This window comes from Neomonachus schauinslandi, chromosome 9 (genome assembly GCF_002201575.2).
Source record: "Neomonachus schauinslandi chromosome 9, ASM220157v2, whole genome shotgun sequence".
Taxonomy (NCBI): Eukaryota; Metazoa; Chordata; class Mammalia; order Carnivora; family Phocidae; genus Neomonachus; species Neomonachus schauinslandi.
Window position 1 is genome coordinate 8161246 of NC_058411.1, and position 27179 is coordinate 8188424.

Sequence of the window (27179 nt, forward strand, 5' to 3'; positions counted from 1 at the left end):
TCGCGGAGGCCCCGCACTCCCTCCCCGGGCCTGGGGCGACGGGGACTCCTCCGTGCCTGGTCCCCGCCTGGCCTAGCGCGAGCCGCGCGGCGCGGACGATGGGGTCGCCCTGAGGGACGCCCGGCGCCGAGCGGTCATGGAGGGGCTGTCCCGGGCATAGGCCCCGCCGCGGACCGGGCACGCGGGCCGGGACCCGAGGCGCCGCCGCCGCGGCCCGGAGCCGGAACCTGGGCCCCAGGGCCGGAGTCGCCGCCTGCAGCCCCCGCGGGCCGCGTTGCCAGCCCTCATCATGCCTTGGCCGTTTTCGGAGTCCATCAAGAAGAGGGCCTGTCGGTACCTCCTGCAAAGGTACCTGGGCCACTTCCTGCAGGAGAAGCTGAGCCTGGAGCAGCTCAGCCTGGATCTGTACCAGGGCACCGGGTCCCTCGCCCAAGTCCCCTTGGACAAATGGGTAAGAGCCGCCGGCGGCCAGCCGGGTGGGTCTGGCTCCCATTCTTAGGGCGATTTGAACGAGTGTCACCCGAGCTTGGTGACGTTCAGCCCCTCCCTGGGAATTGTTTGGATCCAAGGTTTGCAGGGCTCACGGAAATGTGTTCAAGTGTTTAGTCTGTTTCTAGCAAGTTGCGTCCCGAAATCACGTGTTTCAGAAACTTAACAGAGGTGATGGAGTCTACAGGGAGGGAAGCAGTTGCGTCAGTGGTTTGGGGATTTTGGAAAGTTGGCCGCGAGGGGTCCCTGGAAGGTGGTGAGCAGGGCTGACACTTGGGGAGCAGGGGTCGCGGGGTTCTGTGGCAAACAAATCGTATTTCATGGGATGACACTGGAAAGATTAAGGATGAGGAGGACCTTTGGGGATGTCTGAGTTCCTAGTTATTCCTTTATTTATTTTGGGTTGGCTACTTGAACACCGTGGTCTCGGTACAGCGTCTGCCATCTGGAAGGAAGTTAGGTGGAGGCCTCCGGCCGGCCGGTTTGCCTGTTTTTTGCTTGATGATACGTTTACGAGGCCGGCCTGTGAGTGGTTGTGTGGCCCTAGTAGTGCTAGTTAGTTTTGCTTATTCGCTTCACGTGACTGATCGTAAAAGCAGGTGTTGCAAAAGCGCTGAAGCTGCGATTTTCAGACGTTTAAAAACCTGTTTTCTACTTGTCAGCCAGAGGCTGTGAGTTGACTCAAACTGTGTGTTTTACAGGTGCTTCACGTATAGTTTAACTCACCACGTATGGTTGTACCTGCATTTGCATGTTCAATGCATTGTATTTCACTTAAACTGTATTTAGCCTTGAGTTGAGCAAGAATGGAGCGGCTTTTCTCCTTCCCCCAACCCTTTATTTGTTGGCTAGAGTTTGCTGCTGGCAGTTTGAATTGGTTGTGCTATCTTAGAGTTTTACTATTCTAAAAGCACTCCTACACAGGTTACACGTAGGAAATTACAAATATAGGTGACTTGCCGGTGATAGTTGAGCAAAACAAAAGGAAGCCTCCCCCCTCCCCCATTTAAACTGTTGAAAAAGCTTAAATATTTTTTACTTTTATATAAAGGCGTTAACAGAGGAATGACTTCTATAGCCACAGAAACCTGAAAAATTTCGATTATGCTAACACCTTATTATGACCCTTTGGTGAATTTGTACTAGTACGAATAAACATATATCTTTTTTCAGTAAGTAGATAACTAGGGAAAGTACAAATAATAGTGGAAAGAGCCCTAGTCCCACACAAGGCTAGGTCATGCTAGCCAGGCTGCCAGTTAGCTCAGTGACAGTAGACGTAGTAGGCAGACACTTAACTGACTGAGCCACCCAGGCGCCCCAACTTTATGCATTATTTTTTAATGACTTGTCACATTAACCCCATAAGGTGGGTATTATTATTTCTATTTTAAAGTTGGAATTAAAAAATGTGCCCCAAGTCAGCAAGTGGTACTGTGAGAATTCAAACCTAATTCTTTTTTTTAAGATGTTATTTATTTATTTGAGAGAGAGAGAATGAGAGAGAGCACGTGAAGGAAGAGGGTCAGAGGGAGAAGCAGACGCCCCTGCTGAGCAGGGAGCCGGATGCGGGACTCGATCCCAGGACTCCAAGATCATGACCTGAGACGAAGGCAGTCGCTTAACCAGCTGAGCCACCCAGGCGCCCAAACCTGTCTAATTCTTAAGCCCCTTATTTCTTCATTAATCACATGGCTTCAAGCCAGGGAAAAGGCAGTTAATGTTTATTGAGCATCTGTTTATTTTAGGCACTGTGCTAGGCACTTTTATTTGTGTAGTTTTAATTTTCATGGGAAATCAGAGGCGGTGATATGTTTTTTTGTATGTTTTGTTTTGTTTTGTTTTTAAAGATTTTATTTATTTATTTGAGAGAGAGAATGAGAGACAGAGAGCATGAGAGGGAGGAGGGTCAGAGGGAGAAGCAGACTCCCTGCCGAGCAGGGAGCCCGATGCGGGACTTGATCCCGGGACTCCAGGATCATGACCTGAGCCGAAGGCAGTCGCTTAACCAACTGAGCCACCCAGGCGCCCTGTTTTGTTTCTTTTTTAGAGAGAACACACGGGGGGGGGGCGGAGGGGGGTGTTGTAAAGGGGGAGAGAGGGGGAGGGAGAGACAGGGAGGAATTTTTTGTTGTTGAGATTTTATTGATTGGAGAGAGAGAGAGAGGGAAAGAGTACAAGCAGGGGGAGTGGCAGGCAGAGGGAGAAGAAGATTCCCTGCTGAGCAAGGAGCCTGATGTGGGACTCAATCCCAGGACCCTGGGAATCATGACCTGAGCCGAAGGCAGCCACTTAACCAACTGAGCCACCCAGGCGTCCCGAGAGGGAGGAATCTTAAGCGGACTCCAAGCTCAACACAGAGCCCTGCATGGATTCCAACCTTGATTGAGATCATGACCTGAGCTGAAATCAAGAGTTGGATGCTTAAATGACTGAGCCACCCAGGGGCCCCAGGTGGTAATAATTTACAATTTGACTTCAGGATTGTTAACATAACAATTTATGGCTAGACTTAATCTGAAGATTATGGTTCTGTTTTTTTTTTAAAGATTTTATTTATTTATTTATTTATTCATTAGAGAGCGAGCGAGAGAGAAACAGCACGAGAGGGAGAGGGTCAGAGGGAGAAGCCGGCTCCCCGCTGAGCTGGGAGCCCAATGTGGGACTCGATCCCAGGACCCTGGGATCATGACCTGAGCCGAAGGCAGTCGCTTAACCAACTGAGCTACCCAGGCGCCCTGGTTTGTTCTGTTTCTTGAAGGTGAAGGATATGCCCAATTAAAATGTCAAATAAAGGGGCCCTGGGTGTAAGCGTCTGCCTTCGGCTCAGGTCATGATGCCAGGGTCCTGGGATCGAGCCCCGCATCGGGCTCCCTGCTCAGTGGGAAGCCTGCTTCTCCCTCTCCCACTCCCCCTGCTTGTGTTCCCTTTCTCGCTGTGTCTCTCTCTGTCAAATAAATTAAATAAAAATCTTAAAAAAAATAAAATGTCAAAGCATTCAGTAAACATTTGCTGTTGCTGATTTATCTATTCTAGTGTGCTATGTATGAACTAGGATAAATTTTGATGTGACACTTAGCTATAACTCTTCAAGATTTTTTTTTTAAAGATTTTATGTTATTAGGGAGAGAGCGTGCGAGCGCGAGTGCACCCCTGCACGCACAGGGGGAGCGTCAGGCAGAGGGAAGTCAGGCTCCCCACTGAGTAGGGAGCCCAATGCAGGAATTGATCCCAGGACCCTGGGATCATGACCTGAGCCCAAGGCAAATGCTCAACTGACTGAGCCACCCAGGTGTCCCAACTCTTCAGAATTCTGATATCAAGTTCAGTTGCTTTTGACTCTTGATTTTAATGACTTTCATGAGTGAAACAAAGATACCTGGCAAAGATTCATAGGTCCAAATGGAAGAGTCACATCATTGGTGACATTAGTAAATGTTTCAGTTCTCAACCATCAATTGTGCACAGGATTGTGTTGAAATTGGTTGTGACATTCCCTTCTTTCTTGGTCTCAGTTTTTCTTGCTAATTAATTGGAAGTCGTTGCATTTTTATATATATAAAAATTTAACTTTAAAACCTATTTTAAAGAATTCTTTAAGACTTTGATTCACTGGGATAATCTTTTCGTGTTTTCAAATCTTTTATAACCTATGTAGATGACTTTAAAAAATAGACAATATTTTTAATTGTTTCAGTAACAAAATCATGTACGAATGGAAACATTTCCAGATATAATTTTCCAGAATGTCTTTTTTGTAATACAAGTATCCTTTGAAAAGCATTTTTTCCTTTTTATTCTTCTTTAAGATTTTATTTATTTGACAGTGAGAGAGCACAAGCAGGGGGAGTGGGAGAGGGAGAAGGAGGCTCCCCGCTGAGCAGGGAGCCCGATGAGGGGCTTGATCCCAGGACCCCGCGATCATGACCTGAGCCGAAGGCAGACAGCTCAACTGACTGAGCCACCCAGGCACCCCAGTTTTTTCTTTCTTTTTTTTTTTTTTAAGATTTTATTTTTAAGTAATCTCTACACCCAGCATGGAGCTCGAACTCAATCCCCAAATCAAGAATCACATGCTCTACCAACCTAGCCAGCCAGGCACCCTGAAAAGCAGTTATTTTCTCACTAATTAAAATGATATCTTTACTTTTTTTGTTGGGGGCAGGGCAGAGGCAGAGAGACAATCTCAGGCCGACTCCATGCTGAGGGCTCAATCTCACCACCCAGAGATCATGACCTGAGCCGAAATCAAGAGCAGACACCTAACCAACTGAGCCACCTAGGTGCCCCTAAAATGGTGTCTTTACTTTGAAAAGATGTTTTTTTTGTTTGTTTTTGGAATATAACTGCTAGGTAGTGTATGCTGTTGATAGCCATGGGTCATCACATAAATAGTATATTTGGAACTCTTTGTGTAGAAGAAAACTGCTTATCATCTTTAAATTCAACTCTTAAATATTTGGCCATAAGAAAACCAGGAAATCAAAGTTTTTGCCATATTCTGTCTCTTTACCAAGATCCTACTGTTTCAAGATCTGTTTTTATTAATGTAGAATCTATGCTAAATAAGGTTCAGTATGCTGAAATGGAATATCCAAGTGAGGGCACCCCTCTTTTTTTTTTTTTTAAGATTTTTATTTATTTATTCATTAGAGACAGAGAGAGAGAGGCAGAGGGAGAAGCAGGCTCCCAAGGAGCAGGGAGCCCGATGTGGGACTCGATCCCAGGACCCTGAGATCATGACCTGAGCCGAAGGCAGATGCTTAACCATCTGAGCCACCCAGGCCCCCGAGGGCACCACTCTTAACATTACCCCAGTGTGGAGCTCCTGTTCTTTGCGTTGTGCCAATCTGATGAATGGCGTGAGTGAGAGTACCAATGCCCATTTGTATATTAAATATTGGTACAACAATAGGGGCGCCTGGGTGGCTCAGATGGTTAAGTGTCTGCCTTCAACTCAGGTCATGATCTCCAGGTCCTGGGATCGAGCCCCAGGTCAGGCTCCCAGCTCAGCGGGGAGTCTGCTTCTCCCTCTCCCTCTGCCTCTCCCCCTGCTTGTGTGCTCTCTCCCTCTCTCTCTAATGAATAAATAAAATCTTAAAAAAAAAAATAAATAAATATTGGTACATCTGTTAAATCTAAAAATGTGAAAAATTGAGGATAGAATGTCTAACTTCTCACAGACCTGTAAGTCCTCTGTCACTATGGGATACATAACACTGCACTTTGGAGATCACTACTTTCGAAAGGCTTAAAGTGGGAGGGAGGAATAGAAGAGGGTTTGAGACTATTCTACAACTGTAGTGGGTTCATATATTCCTAAATTGTTTTCCCAAGGAAGTGGTTGAAAATTTAAAATGTTGAAAGAAGGAAATTCTACTTGGGTAGGAGGTTGGATTTGATGACTCATCCTTTTCCAACTCTAAGACTTTGACTTTATTCTTATTTTTTTAATTGAAGTTTTTTCATCAATTGGTTCATTTACATTTACTGAGTTCTTAGCATATGCCACAATGAGGGGCTGGGGGATATAGCAGTGGATAAAGACCCTTTCCTCGCAGAAGTTCAGTTATGTCCAGGAAGATAGACATTGAGACATTGAAGCCTTTTAATTTCAACTTAATAATCTTTTTTTTTTTTTTAAAGATTTTATTTATTTATTTGAGAGAGAGAATGAGAGAGAGAGCGAGCACATGAGAGGGGGGAGGGTCAGAGGGCGAAGCAGACTCCCTGCTGAGCAGGGAGCCCGATGCGGGACTAGATCCCGGGACTCCAGGATCATGACCTGAGCCGAAGGCAGTCGCTTAACCAACTGAGCCACCCAGGCGCCCCCTTAGTAATCTTTCTATTGCTTTCCTGCTTATACTGGTGTATATAATAAAATTATCTTTAGTTCAAGCAACACTTGATTACTAATTCTATGCCAGATGGTGTAGTAGACCAGTGTTACCTTCTCTTTTTCTATCTATATGTATGAAACTCACTGATTACTGAAAGCAAAATGGCCTTCAACATAAGAAAAACTCTAAGGGAATCTGTGATAGGACACTTGCTGAGCACTTCAGGTGGCTCTGCTTTTAGGTCAAAAATTAATCGCAAGGTTATACTTCATTGGGCTAATGAGGAAAATGTTGCCTGAGTAGATAACAGGGAACCCATTTGGCCAAGTAAGCTGAGAATTTTGTCCTACTCATATACTGTAGTAGACCTTGGAATTTCACAGAATGAGTGAATTTCTAAGTACTTTATGATATTGAATATAGGGGATTTTGCCCAAGTGCATGTAAGACTGTGTGTAAGTATGACCTATTTAAACATCTTGTATTTAGAGATAGTATTTTGTACCTTAGTGGCACAGTGTAAATTCTTGAACTGTTGATTCCAACCCTAACCCTAACCTTGAGATCATGACCTGAGCCGAAGGCAGACAGCTCAACCGACTGAGCCACCCAGGTGCCCCCCCAAATTTCAGACTTTTAATTATGGGAATAATTAACCCATAAGATAAGCCATTCTGAACTTTTTAAGTGATGGCCTTTTTTTAGAGTCAAACATTTTAAATTTTTCTCTTAAAATTGTTATGAAAATATGAAAAACATGAGTAGAGGGATGATCTTGAATGACCATAGCTTACTGCAGTAGTTTATTGGCTTAATAGGAAATATTAGATACGGAGAAGGTTGTGTTTGTCCCCCCTCTCTGTTCCTGTGGAAGTGGGGAGCAAGTGGGAGAGGAAAGGAGGAGATTGAGGTTGGGGGGGAGAATAAGTTTCAACATTGATTTTTTTTTTTTTTTTTTTTTTAAGGGGACTTTGGAAAATCCAGACAGATGCTCAGGAGGCAGTGGGAGCTATATGTTGTTAACCTTAAAAATAAAACTAGCAGTTGCTTTACTGGCAAAAATTGGTTTATTTGGGAATAGCAGAGATTTGCAATCTGGGACAAGTAAGCTACAGCAAAACTACAGGCAAGTCTGGAGAACAAAGAAGTAAGTTCTTTTACAGAGGAAAGGGAGAAGTTGGAAGGGCTGTTAGAAACAAAATGTCCATTGGAGTAAACTGGGAGTTTGAAGTAGAGTGGCTCTTCATTGGCTGAATTGTGACTGTTTCTCCCCAGCTGGGCAGTTGTGGGGGCCTGGGGAAGAAGGAAATTTTCCTACCTCTTGCTGGGATAGGAAGGTAGTAGCTAAGGTAGGCTGGACTTGCAAGGTAGGTCTCTCCTTGTTGAGTCTGCAACTGACCACAAGTGGTTGGGCATGAGAGCTTTCCCTGCTGGCCTCCTCTCTCCATTTTATTTTGTTTTTCAAGATTTATTTTTTATTAGCGTGTTCGAGTACAGGGGGAGGGGCAGAGGAAGATGGAGAAACAGAATCCCAAGCAGACTCCCTGCTGAACGTGGAGCCTGATCTCATGACCCATGAGATCATGACCTGAGCTCAAATCAAGAGTCAGATGCTCAACTAACCCGCCCAGGTGCCTCTTTCTTCCATTTTAGATGCAGTTTCCTTTTATTAATTCTCACAACATATATAGTATTGGAGTTGAGGGAGAGCTGGAGATAAAGATTTGCAAGTTATCAGAGTGTCAGTAATGACTGAAACACAGGAACAGCACAAAGCTCCTGGGTAGTATGTAGATGAGGCTGAGAAACAAAAAAGGCTGAAGATGAAGCTGAGTTGAACACCACTATTTAAGTGGTAAAGGTTTGGAAGGAAGAGTGAGAGTGTGAAGAATGTTATAGAAGCCAAAAGAAGTTAGGATTTCAGACAGGGAAGCAGTCATAGGAATTAGAGATGAGAATTCAAGGAAGATGAAGACTGAACATTGTTTGTTGGGTTTGGCAGCTCTTTTTGGCAGTTAAGAGCATTGTCATAGGACCTGTGGGTTAGAAGGCAGGTAGTAGTTGGTGGTTCCAGTAAATTGTTGGCCTTGGTTACAAGGGAAATGAGGTTGATTAGAGGGGACATAGAGTCAAGGTAGGGGATTTTAGTTTGCTTTTGAACATAATAGCGTCTGTTTATTAAGCACCTTCCATCTCTGTATATCATGTGTGCTTTTAATATGTTTTCTTGCTCTGTGTTGGGTTTCCGTTTTACCATGAGGTTAAGTAACTTACTCAGGCTTAGTATCAGCAGTGCAGCAAGATTTCAAACCTAAGTCTTTCTGACTCCTATATTCTTTTTGTATATCGCACTGGCTCAAAAGATTCAAGAAACCTGAACTTCTAAAAACACTAGCAGCACTGGGTTCACCTGGGAAGTTTGCTAACATGCAGACTTCTGGCCCCTTCCCTGTAGATTCTCATTCTAAAGACCTAAGAATCTGCCTTTTTAGGAAGCCTCCTGGGAGAGTCTGATGCATATGGTCCTTGACTGCATTTTGAAAAACACTAGTATAAAGGGATTGAGAATTTTTCCATCACAGAAAGCTTGTTCTATAAGCCAGCTGCCAAGCCCACGTACTGCATTTCTGAGACTTAATGGTGTTTGCACATCATTCTTATGAGCCTTTTGCAAGATTTTCCATCGTGAAAATATATATTTTTTATAGTTTTGTTTCTGCAGTGATTAATTGAACAGCTTTTGAAAGTTACTTAACTCTTCTGATCTCAGTTGCCTTATCTGTAAAACGGGCACAAAAATACCTAGTTCAGAGAGCTATTGTGACAATTAGTGCAATAACATAGATATAAAATAGCATAGTGCAGTGTCCTGTATGTAATAAGTGCAAATCAAGTGTTAATTGGTTTAAGTCAGGTCTTGCTAATTTTTATGCTCTATTTTATCTCTCTGAATTCTGATACCTTGGTTTAAACTAATAAGGATGTGTTTTCTTAGTTAGTTTTATGCTACATAGTGAAGAGAAACGTAACTTAATGTTTTTCTCCATACTGTCGAACACACCTTGAATTCCTAATAGTGATCATCATTGCACTAGGTAGGCCCTGTGCAAGATAAAGAACAATAGTCAACGTTTATAAAGTGTGTACTTGGTATCAGGAACTATGTTAATAGCTTTATGCGTTATTATCTCATTTATGTTCACAGTAACCCTATGAAATAGATACTATCCTATTTTATGGATGAGGAAATTGAGACTCAGGAATTTGTCCAAAGCCACCCAGCTAGTAAAGCGACTGAGCTAGGACCTGAATACATGCTTTTTTAAAGGAGTGTTCTTCAAACACGTTTGCCCAATTTTCTCTTAAAATTTTTGAAAAATTATCGCATTCCTTGTGCATTTTAAAATTGACTTGAAAATTTTTCATAATTTTGTTAAAAAAAATTCACCCAAGAGCATTTGAAACTCTAATTGGCTGAATAACCCAGGATCCCACCTAGCAGGTAGAGGGGAGCTCCAAAGTTGTGCAAAAGGGAAGGTTTTTGAAGGAGGGAGGAGGGTAGGGCAAGAAGTTACTAGCAAAAGAAGAGAGAAGGTTGTTTCTGGCCAGGACTTAATTCCTTAGGGGAAGAGCAGGGAGTTTTAGGTGGATTACTTCATCTTCATTTGGGGTGGAGAGCCCACACACGGATTACCTCATTGGTTGCCAACCAGAAAATCCAGACTGATGGGCTTAAAATTTCATTCCTGGAGAGGTTGAAACTGCAATCAAGTCTATTTGCTGTCCTGGGGGCAGGTGACTCCACCTTGGCCTTTAGTTTTGTTTTTAACAGTTTAAATGGTTGTAGAGGATAATTTTTATTGTGTTGTAAATACTGATGTAAAAAATACATATTTTCACCCAATAGGATCAGAATACCTATCATTATACATTAAAAAATGCTTGAACAAACTCTTCATTAATAGTTGGAAATTTAACATTGTATCTTTTCCCATTGAACTCATATGTCCATGTTTGCAAAATTTTATCTTAATTTATATATTTTATGCTTAAGTCTTTTATTGATCATGCTATGACTTCTCTGCAGTAAGAACATGTAATTAAATTGAAATTGATCATATTTAAAAATTTACTGTTAATTTCCAGCTTTCTTTTGCATTAAGTAAATATTTCCTTTTTTTATTTTTATTTATTTATTTTTTAAAGATTTTATTTATTCATTTGGGACACAGAGATAGAGAGAAAGCATGAGCAGGGAGAGAGGCAGAGGGAGAGGGAGAAGCAGGCTTCCTGCTGATCCAGGAGCCCGATGTGGGGCTTGATCCCAGGACCCTGGGATCATGACCCTGAGCCGAAGGCAGACGCTTAACCATCTGAGCCACCCAGGCGCCCCAATATTTCCTTTTTTTAAAATTAATTTTATTTTATTATGCTATGTTAGTCACCATACATTACATCGTTAGTTTTTGATGTAGTGTTCCGTGATTCATTGCGTATAACATCCAGTGCTCAATGCAATACGTGCCCTCCTTAATACCCATCACTGCACTAACCATCCCTCCCATCCCTTCCCCTCTAAAACCCTCAGTTTGTTTCTCAGAGTCCATAGTCTCTCATGGTTCGTCTCCCCCTCTGATTCCTCCCCCTCTTCATTTTTCCTTTCCTACTGTCTTCTTTTTTTAAAAAAATATATAATGTATTATTTGTTTCAGAGGTACAGGTCTGTGATTCATCAGTCTTACACAATTCACAGCATTCACCATAGCACACACCCTCCCCAATGTCCATCACCCAGCACCCCCATACCTCCCACCCCCCACCACTCCAGCAACCCTCAGTTTGTTTCCTGAGATTAAGAGTCTCTTATGGTTTGTCTCCCTCTGGTTTCATCTTGTTTCAGCTTTTTCTTCCCTTCCCCTATAATCCTCTGTCTTGTTTCTCAAATTCCTCATGTCAGTGAGATCATATGATACTTGTCTTTCTCTGATTGACTTATTTTGCTTAGCATAATACCCTCTAGTTCAATCCACATCGTTGCAAATGGCAAGTTTTTTTTTTTTTTTTTTGGCTGCATAATATTCCGTTGTATATATATTACCACATCTTCTTTATCCATTCATCTGTTGATGGACATCTGGGCTCTTTCCATAGTTTGGCTATTGTGGACATGGGTGGTATAAACATTGGGGTGCATGTGCCCCTTCAAATCACTACATTTGTATCTTTGGGGTAAATACCCAGTAGTGCAATTGCTGGGTCGTAGGGTAGCTCTATTTTCAACTTTTTGAGGAACCTCCATACTGTTTTCCAGAGTGGCTGCACCAGCTTGCATTCCCACCAACAGTGTAGGAGGGTTCCCCTTTCTCCGCATCCCCGCCAACATCTGTCATTTCCTGATTTGTTCATTTTAGCCATTCTGACTGGTGTGAGGTGGTATCTCATTGGGGTTTTGATTTGTATTTCCCTGATGCCGAGGATGTTGAACACTTTTTCATGTGTCTGTTGGCCATTTGGATGTCTTCTTTGCCCCGAAATGTCTGTTCAGTCTTCTGCCCGTTTCTTGACTGGATTATTTGTTCTTTGGGTGTTGAGTTTTATAAGTTCTTTATAGATTTTGGATACTAGCCCTTTATCTGATATGTCATTTGAAAATATCTTCTCCCATTCTGTCAGTTGTCTTTTGGTTTTGTTGACTGTTTCTTTTGCTGTGCAAAGCTTTTTATCTTGATGAAATCCCAATAGTTCATTTTGCCCTTGCTTCCCTTGCCTTTGGCAATGTGTCTAGGAAGAAGTTGCTGTGGCTGAGGTCGAAGTTGTTGCTGCCTGTGTTCTCCTCAAGGATTTTGATGGGTTCCTGTCTCACATTTAGGTCTTTCATCCATTTTGAGTCTATTTTTGTGTGTGGTGTAAGGAAATGGTCCAGTTTCATTCTTCTGCATGTGGCTGTCCAGTTTTCCAACACCATTTGTTGAAGAGACTGTCTTTTTTCCATTGGACATTCTTTCCTGCTTTGTCAGAGATGAGTTGACCATAGAGTTGAGGGTCCATTTCTGGGCTCTCTATTCTGTTCCATTGATCTGTGTGTCTGTTTTTGTGCCAGTACCATACTGTCTTGATGATGACAGCTTTGTAATAGAGCTTGAAGTCCGGAATTGTGATGCCGCCAGCTTTGCTTTTCTTTTTCAACATTCCTCTGGCTATTCGGGGTCTTTTCTGGTTCCATACAAATTTTAGGATTATTTGTTCCATTTCTTTGAAAAAAGTTGATGGTATTTTGATAGGGATTGCACTAAATGTGTAGATTGCTCTAGGTAGCATTGACATCTTCACAATATTTGTTCTTCCAATCCATGAGCTTGGAACGTTTTTCCATTTCTTTGTGTCTTCCTCAACTTCTTTCATGAGTATTTAATAGTTTTCTGAGTACAGATCCTTTGCCTCTTTGGTTATATTTATTCCTAGGTATCTTACGGTTTTGGGTGCAATTGTAAATGGGATCGACTCCTTAATTTCTCTTTCTTCTGTCTTGTTGGTGTATAGGAATGCCACTGATTTCTGTGCATTGATTTTATATCCTGCCACTTTACTGAATTCCTGTATGAGTTCTAGCAGTTTTGGGGTGGAGTCTTTTGGGTTTTCCACATAAAGTATCATATCCTCTGCAAAGAATGAGAGTTTGACTTCTTTGCCAATTTGGATGCCTTTTAATTCTTTTTGTTTTCTGATTGCCGAGGCTCGGATTTCTAGTACTGTATTGAATAGCAGTGGTGATAGTGGACATCCCTGCCGTGTTCCTGACCTTAGGGGGAAAGCTCTCAGTTTTTCCCCATTGAGAATGATATTCGCTGTGGGTTTTTCATAGATGGCTTTTATGATACTGAGGTATGTACCCTCTATCCCTACACTGAAGAGTTTTGATCAATAAAGGATGCTGTACTTTGTCAGATGCTTTTTCTGCATCTGTTGAGAGGATCATGTGGTTCTTATTCTTTCTTTTATTAATGTATTGTATCACATTGATTGATTTGCAGATGTTGAACCAACATTGCAGCCCAGGAATAAATCCCACTTGGTTGTGGTAAATAATCCTTTTAATGTACTGTTGGATCCTATTGGCTAGTATTTTGGTGAGAATTTTTGCATCCATGTTCATCAAGGATATTGGTCTGTAATTCTCCTTTTTGATGGGGTCTTTGTCTGGTGTTGGGATCAAGGTAATGCTGGCCTAGTAAAATGAGTTTGGAAGTTTTCCTTTCATTTCTATTTTTTGGAACAGTTTCAGAAGAACAGGTATTAATTCTTCTTTAAATGTTTGATAGAATTCCCCTGGGAAGCCATCTGGCCCTGGGCTCTTGTTGGGAGATTTTTGATTACTGCCTCAATTTCCTTACTGGTTTTGGGTCTGTTCAGGTTTTTCTATTTCTTCCTGCTTCAGTTTTGGTAGTTTATAGGTCTCTAGGAATGCATCCATTTCTTCCAGATTGTCTAATTTGCTGGCATAGAGTTGCTCATAATATGTTCTTATAATTGTATTTCTTTGGTGTTGGTTGTGATCTCTCCTCTTTCACTCATGATTTTATTTACTTGGGTTGTTTCTCTTTTCTTTTTGATAAGTCTGTCAGGGGTTTATCAGTCTTACTAATTCTTTCAAAGAACCACATGTTCTACTAGTTTCATTGATCCGTTCTACTGTTCTCTTGGTTTCTATTTCAGTAATTTCTGCTCTGATCTTTATTATTTCTCTTCTCCTGCTGGGTTTAGGCTTTATTTGTTGTTTTTTCTCCAGCTCCTTTAGGTGTAGGGTTAGGTTGTGTATTTGAGACCTTTCTTGTTTCTTGAGAAAGGCTTGTATTGCTATTTACTTTCCTCTTAGGACCACGTTTGCTGCATCCCAAAGATTTTGAACAGTTGTGTTTTCATTTTCATTTGTTTCCATGAATTTTTTTTTTTTTTTTAAGATTTTATTTATTTGCGAGAGAGAGAATGAGAGACAGAGAGCATGAGAGGGAGGAGGGTCAGAGGGAGAAGCAGACTCCACACCGAGCAGGGAGCCCGATGCGGGACTCGATCCAGGGACTCCAGGATCATGACCTGAGCCGAAGGCAGTCGCTTAACCAACTGAGCCACCCAGGCGCCCTCCATGAATTTTTTAAATTCTTCTTTAATTTCCTGGTTGACCCATTCATTCTTTAGTAGGATACTCTTTAGCCTCCATGTATTTGAGTTCTTTCTGACTTTCCTCTTGTGATTAAGTTCTAGTTTCAAAGCATTGTGGTCCGAAAATAGACAGGGAATGATCCCAGTCTTTTGGTACCAGTTGAGACCTGATTTGTGACCTCGGATGTGATCTATTCTGGAGAATGTTCCATGGGCACTAGAGAAGAATGTGTATTCTGTTGCTTTGGGATGGAATGTTCTGAATATGTCTGTGAAGTCCATTCGGTCCAGTGTATCATTTAAAGCCTTTATTTCCTTGCTGATCTTTGCTTAGATGATCTGTCCATTTCAGTGAGGGGGATGTTAAAGTCCCCCACTGTTATTGTATTGTTGTCGATGTGTTTCTTTGCTTTTGTTATTAATTGGCTTATATAATTGGTTGCTCCCATGTTAGGGCCATAGATATTTACAATTGTTAGATCTTCTAGTTGTATAGACCCTTTAAGTAGGATATAGTGTCTTTCCTCATCTCTTATTATAGTCTGGTTTAAAATCTAATTTGTCTGATATAAGGATTGCCACCCCAGCTTTCTTTTGGTGTCCATTGGCATGGTAAATGGTTTTCTACCTCCTCACTTTCAATCTGGAGGTGTCTTTGGGGCTAAAATGAGTCTCTTGCAGGCAGCATATCAATGGGTCTTGGTTTTTTTTATCCAATCTGATAGCCTGTGTCTTTTAATTGGGGCATTTAGCCCATTTACATTCAGGGTAACTATTGAAAGATACGAATTTAGTGCCAATATATTGCCTGTAAGGTGATTGTTACTGTATATTGTCTCTATTCCTTTCTGGTTTATGTTACTTTTAGGCTCTCTCTTTGCTTAGAGGACCCCTTTCAATATTTCTTGTAGGGCTGGTTTGGTGTTTGCAAATTCTTTTAGCTTTTGTTTGTCCTGGAAACTTTTTATCTCTCCTTCTATTTTCAATGACAGCCTAACTGGATATAGTATTCTTGGCTGTATATTTTTCTCCTTTAGTGCTCTGAATATATCATGCCAGTTCTTTCTGGCCTGCCTGGTCTCTGTGGATAGATCTGCTGCCAATCTAATGTTTCTACCGTTATAGGTTGCAGACCTCTTGTCCCAAGCTGCTTTCAGGATTTTCTCTTTGTCTCTGAGACTAGTGAGTTTTACTATTAGATGTCGGGGTGTTGACCTATTTTTATTGATTTTGAGGGGGGTTCTCTGTGCCTCCTGGATTTTGATGCCTGTTTCCTTCCCCAAATTAGGGAAGTTCTCTGCTATAATTTGCTCCAGTATACCTTTTTCCCCCTCTCTCTTGCTTCTTCTTCTGGGATCCCAATTATTCTAGTATTGTTTCGTCTTAGGGTATCACTTATCTGTCGAATTCTGCCCTCATGATCCAGTAGTTGTTTATCTTTTTTTCAGCTTCTTTATTCTCCATCATTTGGTCTTCTACATCACTGATTCTCTCTTCTGCCTCATTTATCCTAGCAGTTAGAGCCTCCATTTTTGATTGCACCTCCTTAATAGCCTTTTTGATTTTGATTTGGTTAGATTTTAGTTCTTTTATTTCTCCAGAAAGTGATTCTCTGGTATCTTCCATGCTTTTTTTCAAGCCCAGCTGGTATCTTTATAATTGTCATTCTGAACTCTAGTTCCGACATTTTACAATGTCTGTATTTATTAGGTCCCTGGCAGTTGGTACTGCCTCTTGTTCTTTTTTTTTGAGGTGAGTTTTTCCGTCTTGTCATTTTGTCCAGAGGAGAACAGATGAATGAGAGAACAAAATGCTAACAGGGTAACAACGACCCCAGAAAAATATACACTAAACAAATCAGAAGAGACCCGAAACTGGGGGGAAAAGAAAGGGAAAGAAAAAGAAAAAGAAAAAAAAAATGCATGATCAGGCTGGTTAATAGAGCCACACTCTAGATTTTGGGCATATTTTGGTTTGTTAGAGGAAACTGCCTCTCAAAATTTTAAAGAAAGATAAACTTATATATGTACAAAAATAAGGGTAAATACGACAAAGGGATGGAATATGACTGTAAAGATGAAAATTATAAAAGATTTTATAAAAGGAATTGATAAGTTGGTTGAAAAAAGAAAGCAGAAAAATTAAAAAAAAACAAAAAAGGAGAGATTGTGATCAGGCAGGAGACTAGAACAAAGCCATGCACTAGAGATTTAGGGTATATTTTGGTTTGTTAGAAGAAACTGTATCCCAAAATTTTAAAGAGAGAACAAATTACATATATAAAAAATAAGGGTAACTACAATGAAGGGATAGAATATGACTCTAAACCTGAAAATTAAAAAAGATTTTAAGGAATTGATAAGATGTTGGTTCAAAAAGGGAGAAAGAAAAATTAAAAAAAAAATAGGAAAAGGAAAAAAGAAAAGTTAAAAAAATTAACTTGGGAAGACTAAAGAATCATGGGGAAGAAAGCGATGAATTCTATGTGCTGTATTCCCCTAGTGCTGGTGTTCTGCCATTCTCATTGATCAGTAAACTTGGTCTTGGCTGGCTGTTCTTGCTGATATTCTGGGGGAGGGGCCTGTTGCCGCGGTTCCCAAATGTCTTTGCCGGAGGCGGAATTGCCCCGCCCTTGCCGGTCTGGGCCAAGTAATCTGATCGGGTTTGCTCTTGGGAGCTTTTGTTCCTGCAAGCTTTCTGTACAGCTTTGGAGGCTGAGAGTGAAAGTGGCGGCCTCCCAATCTCTGCCCTGTAGGCGCAGAGAACTCGGGGCCCCACTCCTCAGTGAGCCCCCAGAGAAAAGCTGTCAATCACTACTGTCTCCCCCGGTCTCCGGCCACTCTCTGTGCTCACCCGGCCTGTGACCGAGTGTTTCTGTCTCTTGCACCCGACCCCGGGTGGAGTCTCCAAACCCAGCAGATCCCTGTGGTGGGCTCCCGCGCCGCTCCTCCCCAGGGAGGAAGGGGAGTCTCCCTGGATCTGTCGCTTGTTGGGTCCTTGCTGGAGGAGCAGTGGCCCGACTGTGCCGCCCATCACGGTTTATGGCAACCTCGAGCTGAGAGCCCGTGCCTCGGCTCCGTCTCTGCAGCCGGCTTCCCCGCTCCGATATGTTGGAGCTCTGCCACATTCAGGCACCCCCGGTCTTCCTGTGACCCTGAGGGTCCTGAGACCACACTGTCCCGCGAGGGTTCCATCCCCCGCTTAGCCACTGGAGCGACATCCCTCAGCGGAGCAGACTTCTAAAAGTTCCGATTTTGTCCTCCGCAGCTCTATCACTTGCCAGCATCAGCTGACGGAGGCTCCCTCCCCCGCTGTCTATCTTCCCGAATATCGCCTCGGATTCACTTCTCTGCACGTCCTACCTTTCAGAAAGTGGTTGCTTTTCTGTCACAGAGTTGCTGCTATTCTTTTCTTCGATCTCCTGTTGAGTTCGTAGGTGTTCAGAATGCTTTGATCCTTATCTAGCCGAATTCCTGGGCCCAGACGAAATTTAGGTCTCCTACTCCTCTGCCATCTTGCTCAGTATTTCCTTTAATTCCTTTTAAAATTTAATTCCTTTTAATTCCCATTTTAATTCCTTTAATGATTTCCTCACTTGATGTTTTTTGAGTTTTTTAGTGGTTTCCTTAGTTCCTTTAAGCGCTTCCCATATTGACCTTATCAGTATTTCCTTTAGGTAATCATTAGGCTTTATTAACATTTTTCCTCTGGAATTGTGATTATTATGATTATAAGTGCATTTGATCAAAACAGTATAAATATACATTTGAAAAGCTAAACGTAAAAATTTCTATTGGAAATTTTTTTTCTTTTAAGATTTTATTTATTTGAGAGAGAGCAGAGAGAGAGAGCACAAGCGGAGGTCGGGGGGGGGAAGGGGCAGAGGGAGAAGGAGAAGCAGGTTCCCCACTGAGCAGGGAGCCAGATGTGGGGCTCAGTCCCAGGACCCCAGGATCATGACCTGTGCCAAAGGTAGACACTTAACCGAATGAGCTCTCCAGGTGCCCTGGAAATACATTTCTTAATGATGTGGGTAGTTGGTTTTCCCCCTCTTCCCTGATTAGTTCATGTGTCCATAAACGAATATACTTACAACTAGAATTTGATAGGGCTCATCATAAATTTCACTCTAAATTTTTAAAATAGTTACAGGCTCGAGTCATAAATAAGTAGATGAGAATTGAAGGGATTTTGTAGTAGCAACATCACTTAGTTCTTTGACTTTCTTTGAGTGTCATGCCAAAGATACGTATAAGATAGGGAAAGACTAGGAAACTTACTGCTGGTGCTTCCTGGAGATTTTTATACCCTAGGCAGTGCACAAAGGAGGATTCAGGAAGGGAAAAGATAGGCCCATTTGGTGAAGTGGGAGGACGGAGATTGTACAAGGGAATATGGGAGAGGAGATCCAACATGGTGCCACTGTTAAGTACTCTTCTCAGGAAGGTCAGTTTTAGAACAATATATTTGTGAATTGAGGATCTGAATGTGTTTACCTTAAAACCACCCATGCCCATGTACTCTTCAGAAAGTCTGTAGGATTACACAAACAGCATGAAGAAAGCCTTTCAAAGTAGTGGCCTCCAATGATAAGATGTGAGCCAGTCTAAATATCAACATTCAGTATTAGGTTTGTAGACAAAGAATTATGATACTGCTATTCACTGTTGTGTGCAGAAAGTACCTTACATATAAACTGGCATTTAATAAATATTTGTTATTTTAATTTATAAAGTATGTTGTCAAAAAAAAAGTATGTTGTAAAGAAATGCACTTAATTATTCTATTAACTATATTTACATCCATTCTATCTTCCTTTTGTTGTAGTCTGGTTTCCTTACCACACCATTGAAATTGTTCTCAGTTGGATCACCAGTACCCTAAATGTCAGAAAATCGGGTGGACGCTTAAAAACTTTGGCCTCTTCTTGCCTTTTGATGTACTGCACCACTTTTTATAATTGTCTTTCCATGATTTTTTGGGATGTAAGGCTTTTTTGATTTTCCTTCTACCTCTCTGTTTGTTTTTTTCTTTCTTTCTTTCTTTTTTTTTTTTTTTTAAAGATTTTATTTATTCATAAGAGACAGAGAGAGAGAGGCAGAGGGAGAAGCAGGCTCCCCGCTGAGCAGAGAGCCCGATCCCAGTACCCTGGGATCATGACCTGAGCCGAAGGCAGACGCTTAACCATCTGAGCCACCCAGGCGCCCTCTGTTTGCTTTTTTCTAGTTTACTTGCACGTTCCTCAAGTGGGGCTCCATGCCCAATGGGGAGCCTGATGTAGGGCTGGATCTCACGACCCTGCGATCATGACCTGAGCCGAAATCAAGAGTTGGACACCCAACTAACTGAGCCACAGAGGTGCCCCCAATTCTTAATTCTTAGATGTTGGTGTTTATCAGGACTCAGTCCTAGGCCTCTTGTCATTTAACTCTGCATAAGTTCCCAGAGAGTGTTTCTTCTCACCCTAGGGCTTCATTGACACTCTGGATTCATAATGCCCTTCTCTATCTTCAGCCCAGATGGCTCTCCTGACATCTAGACCAAAATATCCGGCTCTCTCCTGGACATCTCCACCTAGATGTTTGCTCATATACTCTTTGGAACTCAGCTCCTGAGCTTCCCCTAACCTGCTTCTCCAGGTTTTTTTTCTCAGTAAATGGCACTGCTAGCTAACCAGCTGCCCAGGTCCCTAACCCAGAAGTCATTCTTCATTCCTTCCTTTCTTTATTTCTTGTGATGCCAATTCTACTTCCTAATATTCTACAAAAATCTGCCCACTTCTGACCTGTGTCACTGTCCTCGCCAAACCAATTTCACTGGCTTCTCTTACTCAGAATGACCTTTTTGCCTGAATTTTGCTTTCCTCGATACATGATTAGCTTGGTAGTGAAACTGGTTCCCCTCCAGTTTTAATCTCATCATGGTGCCCTTGCTTAAAACGTTTCAGGGGCTTCACTTTGCTCTTGAGATAAAAGTCTGACACTTTAACATGAATTACAAGGCTGTTTGGATTTCACTCTCCCTTATCTTTGTGCTTTATCTCTGGCTCATCACCCTAGCACACTATACTAGAGCCTAAAGCAGCTTTTCCTTTTCATAAAGTTTTGCGTCTCAAATATGTGGGCTTGCACTCTCTGACCTCTGGTTTCTTTGATTCCTTACACACTGTTGTCTCTGTGTGGACCGCTTTGCTTGGTTAACTCCGTAGCCTCTGGCCTCACTTTTAAATAGCTCTTCCTCAGGTGGCCTGCCTTAGATCTCTGGGTTAGGTTCTATTACGTGCTCAAAAAGTACCGTATATTTCCTCTTTCATGTAGCTCATCACACCTTAATTACGTGTGTCTTTCATGGTAAGCTATTTTGTAAACTTCGTGAGGACGGGGAGTCTTTATCTTGGACTCTGCTTTCCTTATTCCTAGTGTCTGACACACATATATGAGCATATTCAGCATCTTTGAATAAGTTAACAATTTTGAGTTCTTGTTCCTGTGATTTCAAAATGCACTTGGTTTTTCTCTTTAGTGTCTCAATGAGATCCTGGAGTCGGCAGATGCGCCTTTAGAAGTCACTGAAGGATTCATACAGTCAATTTCTCTGTCAGTTCCATGGGGCTCCTTGCTACAGGAGAATTGTGCACTGGAAGTGAAAGGGCTAGAAATGGTCTTCCGGCCTAGACCCCGCCTAGGTAGGTGTGTTACATGTTTCTGTTTTGTTTGTTTCTATTTGTATTCTTCACAGATTGGGAAAGTAACCTAATTGTATTAAATTCAGTATTTAATTTATTACTTAGCATTGTATTTGTGAGATTTTCAGTACTAGGTCTTGGGAGTGTTTGATTTTTACCTTTAGAGTTACTTCTTGCCCTATTTATCCATGGGAACTTTAGTATACTGATGATTTGGTTTAATTATTATTTGTTACTGATTATGTAAAGTGACTTGTATTTTAAAGTTTCAAAGTATTGTGCCAGAAACCAAGGAAATGCTTAACCATTGATGGAAAAATGTTAAAAGGACAGAGGACTCGGCTTGTAGGTGTTCTCATTGGCCAGATCTGGGAATAATGACAATAAATGGATTATAACACTTGGAATTAAAAACAACTCTAAGTCCATACTGTTAAAAATAAGTAATCAGGATGTAAGGGAGGCAGGAAGAAGGGAAAGCTCTTTATTGCAGTAGAGTATCTACTTACTAGAGTAGAAAAAATGATAGACCATCACCATGTTTTTGGCCACTGTGGTAAAAAAAAAAAAAAAAAAATTGATACCGGTGGTAATCATCAATGAATGCTAACCCCATTTGGTGAAAGGTTGTTGAGGAGCTTGATACTGAGATGTATCGACATACCTCCCATTGAGAGAAAAATGTTTCTTTCACAGTGGAGGAAATTGAGAGTCACCACAACAACCCTAGTGGTCAATCTTAATCTCATCAGTAGTGGGTCAAACTGCCATGATGTGTGTCCTGAGTGATGGCTGAAAAAGGACACATCATATATATATTGTTCCTGTTAAAAGTGCTTAATTTGAATCACAGCATAAGGAAGAAGGCAGACAAATCCAAAATGAGGCAAATTCTATAGACTAACTGGTTGATACTCTTTAGAAGTATCCGTATCATGAAACACAAGAAAAGTAGAGGAATTGTTCCAGATTAGAGAAGAGTAAGACATGAATAACTGCAGTAGATAATTCTGTGTTTTTGTTTTTGTTATGAAGGATATTACTGGGACAGCTGGGAAATTTGGGTGTGGAATGTATAGAGGATAGTGTTTTGTCAGTGTTATATTTCTTGGGTGTGTTCATGTTACTGAGCTTTTGCGTGGTGTGTTTGTATTCTCAGGAGTTATCTGCTGAAGTATTCAGGACTGAGTGTCGTGATGCCTGCAGTTTACCTTCAGATAGATCAGCAAAAGGATAAGAGTGTGTGTGTATTTGCGTGTGTGTATATAGTTGTGACGAATCTAAGGGAAGACTACGCAGTTGTTCATTGTACTGTTCTTTCACCTTTTCCTTAGGATTAAAAATTTTCAAAAGAAAAGTTTGGGAGGGAAAAGCTTTAAAGTAGTAGTAAGTTATTATTTATAAGTGTATCCGTGTGGTAGCTTTAGTTATATGTATGCCGTTTTCTGATGTATCAAACATGTATATAGTGCTTCTTGCATGCCAGATGCTGTTGTGAGTGCACCAATATTATCTTACCATAGCTCTTTGAAATAGATATGGTTTGTTGTCTTCATTTTATGGAGCAGGACATTGAAGCACAGGTAGACTTGTCCAAGGTCATAGCTAGTTAAGTGGAAAGTTGGGATCTCAGCCCAGGGAGTCTAGTTCTGGAGTCCATGTTCTTAACCACTGTGCTCTGTTATAGCTCAGATTTTCTACCTTGGAGTATGTGCGTGCGTGCGTGCGTGTGTGTATGTGTATTTTATAAGCCGATAGAGTCATGATCTAAATCATCTTAAATTCTGAATTTAAATTCTTTGACAAGTGATGTTGGTCAAGATATACTTGAAGAATGACAATTCTAAGTGCTGTCTGGAACACCAAAGTTTAAATTATGCTTTTACTAGAATTAATAGCACCTGTACTTTGAAAATTGGTAGTCTATGCATGGAAATCCTCCTTGATACTGGCATTTAATTAACAAGAGTATTTTGTTTTTAACCATGATGGCTAAAATAATATTTTCCTATGGAAAGTCAAATATTCTGCCTTTAAAAATATTCCATGAGAAGGGTTTTAAATTCCATTTTGGAAGGCAGTGATTCTAGTAATCTGTTAGTTTGTTTTGAATAATGGAAGGAAGTGTAGTGCAATTCTTTGATGAGGGATGATCTGGAAAGGGTTTTTCCCAGTTCATGGATTCCTCCAAGGATGTTCTTCTGTTTTATCTACATTTATACTGACCTTCTAAAGCCTAGGTCAGAAGCCACCTCTACCAGATTTCCGTTAAATTCTGTCTGTGGGAAGAATTAACTTCTTGATTTAGCTGTCAGTGTTTTCTGTTGACATTGCGTAGTTGCTTACTAATTCTTCTTAACCACATCTCATTTCTTCCATATATTGTAGGCTCTCAGAGGGCAGAATTAATCATTATTTTTCTGTCCCCTACAGCAGGGTCCGCTAACTATGGCCTGCAGGCCAAATTTGATCTGTCATATTTTTGTAAATAAATTTGTATTGGAACACTACCGTACTCATTCATTTCCTTATTCTCTCTGGCTGCTTTGGCTCTAGAGCGAGAGAGTTGAGTAGTCAGGGTAGAGGCTCTAGGGCCTAAACTATTTACTATCTGACCCTCACCAAAAAAATTTGTTGACCCCTGTTCTACAGTATTTTGAACAGTACCATGCATGCATTAGATACTTGTTTAATGAATTCATGAATTAACATTTGACAGATACATATCATTTAATGAGAGCACGTCTCTGGACTTCTTTCTGTGATTTTTTTTTTTCTTTTTTCTTCTCCGTTATTGTAAGGTGATGTTTAAATCTCAAGAGTAATTTCTAGAATACCATATGCCTCGGTAACACCCTGATGTTAAATATCTCTTGGAGGGTTAAGAATATATTTCAAATGTGGCATTTTAAGAAATTGCTTTGTTGTAACTATAAGAAGTTATTTAGGATTAATCTATATCTTCTGCAGCAACTGGTTCTGAACCTATGTATTGGTCAAGTTTCATGACCAGCAGTATGCAATTGGCAAAAGAATGTCTTAGCCAGAAATTAACAGATGAACAAGGAGAAGCATCGCAGCCTTTTGAAGGACTTGAAAAGTTTGCTGAAACCATTGAAACAGGTTTGGCATTATGGAGTATTTTCAAAAATTTTAGTTTTTTTTTTTTTTATTAGTAATTTAGTACCTTTCTTTAGTAAGCCTTGTATAAGGAAAATCCATTGGAGTGATTTTTTTTTTTTTTAAAGGCATTACTGTTCTTCAGAACTTTAGAATTGAGGTTATTTTAAATATTCAATTTAATTTCACATCCTTCTGTACCCTATTTTTTTTTTTTGTCTGTTTCCTTTATTATGCTTGTGTAATGAAGGGTTTAGAGGTCAGCAGAGAGTGTTGGGCATTGCTCAGGTATCTGTTAGGTGCTCAGTAAGGCAAAATGTTTATTACCAAACTCAAGATTTTGGAATTTTTAAGGAAAGAAATACCAGTTTATTTTGTAAGTTCTTATTAAGCTACTATATATACCTTTCATTAGAAGTTTTTATTTAGTATACATGTGGTCTCATATTGATGGTTACCTGTTTACTCTAGTACTAAGAAGAGTAAAAGTCACTTTTATAGACACTGTCTTGAGAATTGAACATGTGCCAGAAAATTCCAAAACTGGAACTGCACTTGAAATTCGAATAGAAAGGTAAGACTTCTTATATCTGAGAATAAATGACCCTATTCTTTTTTTTTTATAAATAGTAAGATCTGACTTTCATTAGATTTCATGATGGTTTTAGAGGTTAGAAGTGATGCTATTGAGTTACTACATTGTATGTTTTCAGAGTAAAGCTCTGCTCTCCAAGATACATTCTAATCCCTTTATTGAAAACTTAAAGTACCATTTGAGGTATAATTATATATAATGTGTGGAATTCAAAGCAAATGATTCTTTTAGTTAATACCAAATAAAAATCATGAATATGTGAGTGCTGCTAAATTTAAGGCACTCCTGTTGGAGTTTTTTCATACGAGCGATGTCCTGTTTTGGCGTGTCTCATTAATGCGAGGGGCTTCTTTGCTTTCCTGTGCTTGATTTGAGTGCTGCTTTCACGAGAAAGGCTAAGCCTGCAGTTTTCTTTGAGAGGATTCTGTGAGAGTATCTGTGTGATAGTAATTTACTTAAATAGATAGAAACCAGGACTTAGTTTTCTGGGTATGCCCACTTGGAGCCTTATAAATAGCTGAGTGTCGATTTGAGGTAGTCACTTTTTTTTTTTCTTTTGGTGGGCAGCAAAGCAAAGTTTATTGAGAGTACAGTAAGGTACAGATAGTACAAAGCACCCAAAGAAGGAGGGGACCCGAGAGGGTTGCCTTTGAGGTAGTTACTGTTCACCTGTGTCTTAACGTGATAGAAATAGGCAGAATTGCACTGAGCACCGAAGACACTTTGTATAGGGAACTTTTGGGGACTTTTAAGAAATTTTAAGCAGATATGTTATGGTTTCTGTCTTTCATAAAATTACCTATTAGTGAAACAGTTATTGTTAGCAGATTTTTGAAATTAGGTTGTGTTACCTGAAATGGTATATTAAAAAGTATCTAAAATCTCATGCATGTAGAACTACATTCTGTATTTTGTTGAAAATGAAGTGAGTCATAAGAACTCATAGAATAGTCATAACAATTTAAAAAATGTCATTCATTGCAGACTTGTGACTTGGAGTCAAATGCTGTCTCACTGTTACTAAGAGATGTTTGTGAGGGAGCACAGGAATTGCTTTCCTTGAGGCTAACTTTAGGAAGTTATTAATCTTTTCTCCCAGTTTAGGAGCCCCATAAAATTATCCTTCTTGAGGCTGAGGTCTCTTGGTGAAAACATTTCCTGTAGTAAAGCACTAATGCTGACCACATTCTAGGCATTTTCTAAGTGCTAACACTTGAAAAACTCTTAACTTTAAAAAGCTATGTGTGTTTTAGACTTGCAAATAGGCTTTCTTAGGAGTTTTATGCCAGCGCTTTTTGTTTTGAACTTTGAGAACTGTCTACTGTGATGAAGCTGCTGATGAGGCCTCAGGAATTAATGTGCATCAGCCCACAGCCTTTGCTCACAAGTTACTCCAGCTCTCCGGAGTATCTCTCTTCTGGGAGGAGTTTTCTGCGTCAGCAAAATCTTCCCCAGTGTGTTCAACTGCACCAGCGGTAAGAAAAACAAAACGAAAAAACCAAACATTAAATCATAGATTTTTAAAAAGTTTAAATTAGGGGTGCCTGGGTGGCTCAGTCGGTTGAGCGTCCGACTCTTGATTTTGGCTCAGGTGATGATCTCAGGGTTGTGAGATCCAGCCCAGCGTCAGGCTCTGCACTGGGCATGGAGCCTGCTTAAGAGTCTCTCTCTCCCTCTCCAAAAAATAAATTTAAAAATAAAGAAATAAATGGTTTAAAGGAGGGCTATTAAATTGTGCTAGGATATAAAATACGTGTTAGTTTCCATCTGACCTGGAAGTTAACACAAATATTCAGTAATGGAGACCCACATTTCAGAGTTTTTAAAATACTCACATTTATGATTAATGCCTTTCCTACCAGGGTATAACATTGGATGCTGTGTCTTGTAGGAAAGTGGTATATTAACAACTAATACCCTTTTATAATAAAAACAAAAGCAGTGTTCACATTTACCTTACATAATGTATGGCTGAAAACTTACAAATCATATCTTAAAAGTTTTATAATTAAGGAACTTTTTATTAATCCTTTCTAAGAGTAGAGAGTCCTTTTATAAATCAGTCCTTCCATAAGTTATCTTTTACATTATTTCAGATTTTCATAATTATAGAATGTCTATTATGTTTTCTTATTGCTGTGATTTGAATAGATGTGCTTTTTTTCATAAAGTCCTTTTCCATGATTTGCCTTTATTACTGTTGTGTTTCATGCTAGCTATAAGACACTGGTTTATTCATTGTCACATAGTACAGCTTTTCATGTCAAATATTTTACTCTTCTTAAGTTGACAT

The 27179-nt window shown here is 40.5% G+C and overlaps 1 protein-coding gene across 1 annotated transcript in view; it reads left to right on the forward strand.

Annotated features, from left to right (window-relative positions):
* Window positions 1-205: 205 nt before the first annotated feature.
* ATG2B (autophagy related 2B) overlaps window positions 206-27179 on the forward strand; it is an 83095-nt gene continuing 56121 nt past the window's right edge. Inside the window, exons 1-5 of the mRNA XM_021679830.2 lie at window positions 206-451; window positions 21009-21171; window positions 24142-24294; window positions 24763-24865; window positions 26199-26361. Coding sequence (XP_021535505.1) covers window positions 290-451; window positions 21009-21171; window positions 24142-24294; window positions 24763-24865; window positions 26199-26361 — 744 coding nt within the window. The 5' untranslated portion in view covers window positions 206-289. The remainder of the gene's footprint in view (window positions 452-21008; window positions 21172-24141; window positions 24295-24762; window positions 24866-26198; window positions 26362-27179) is intronic.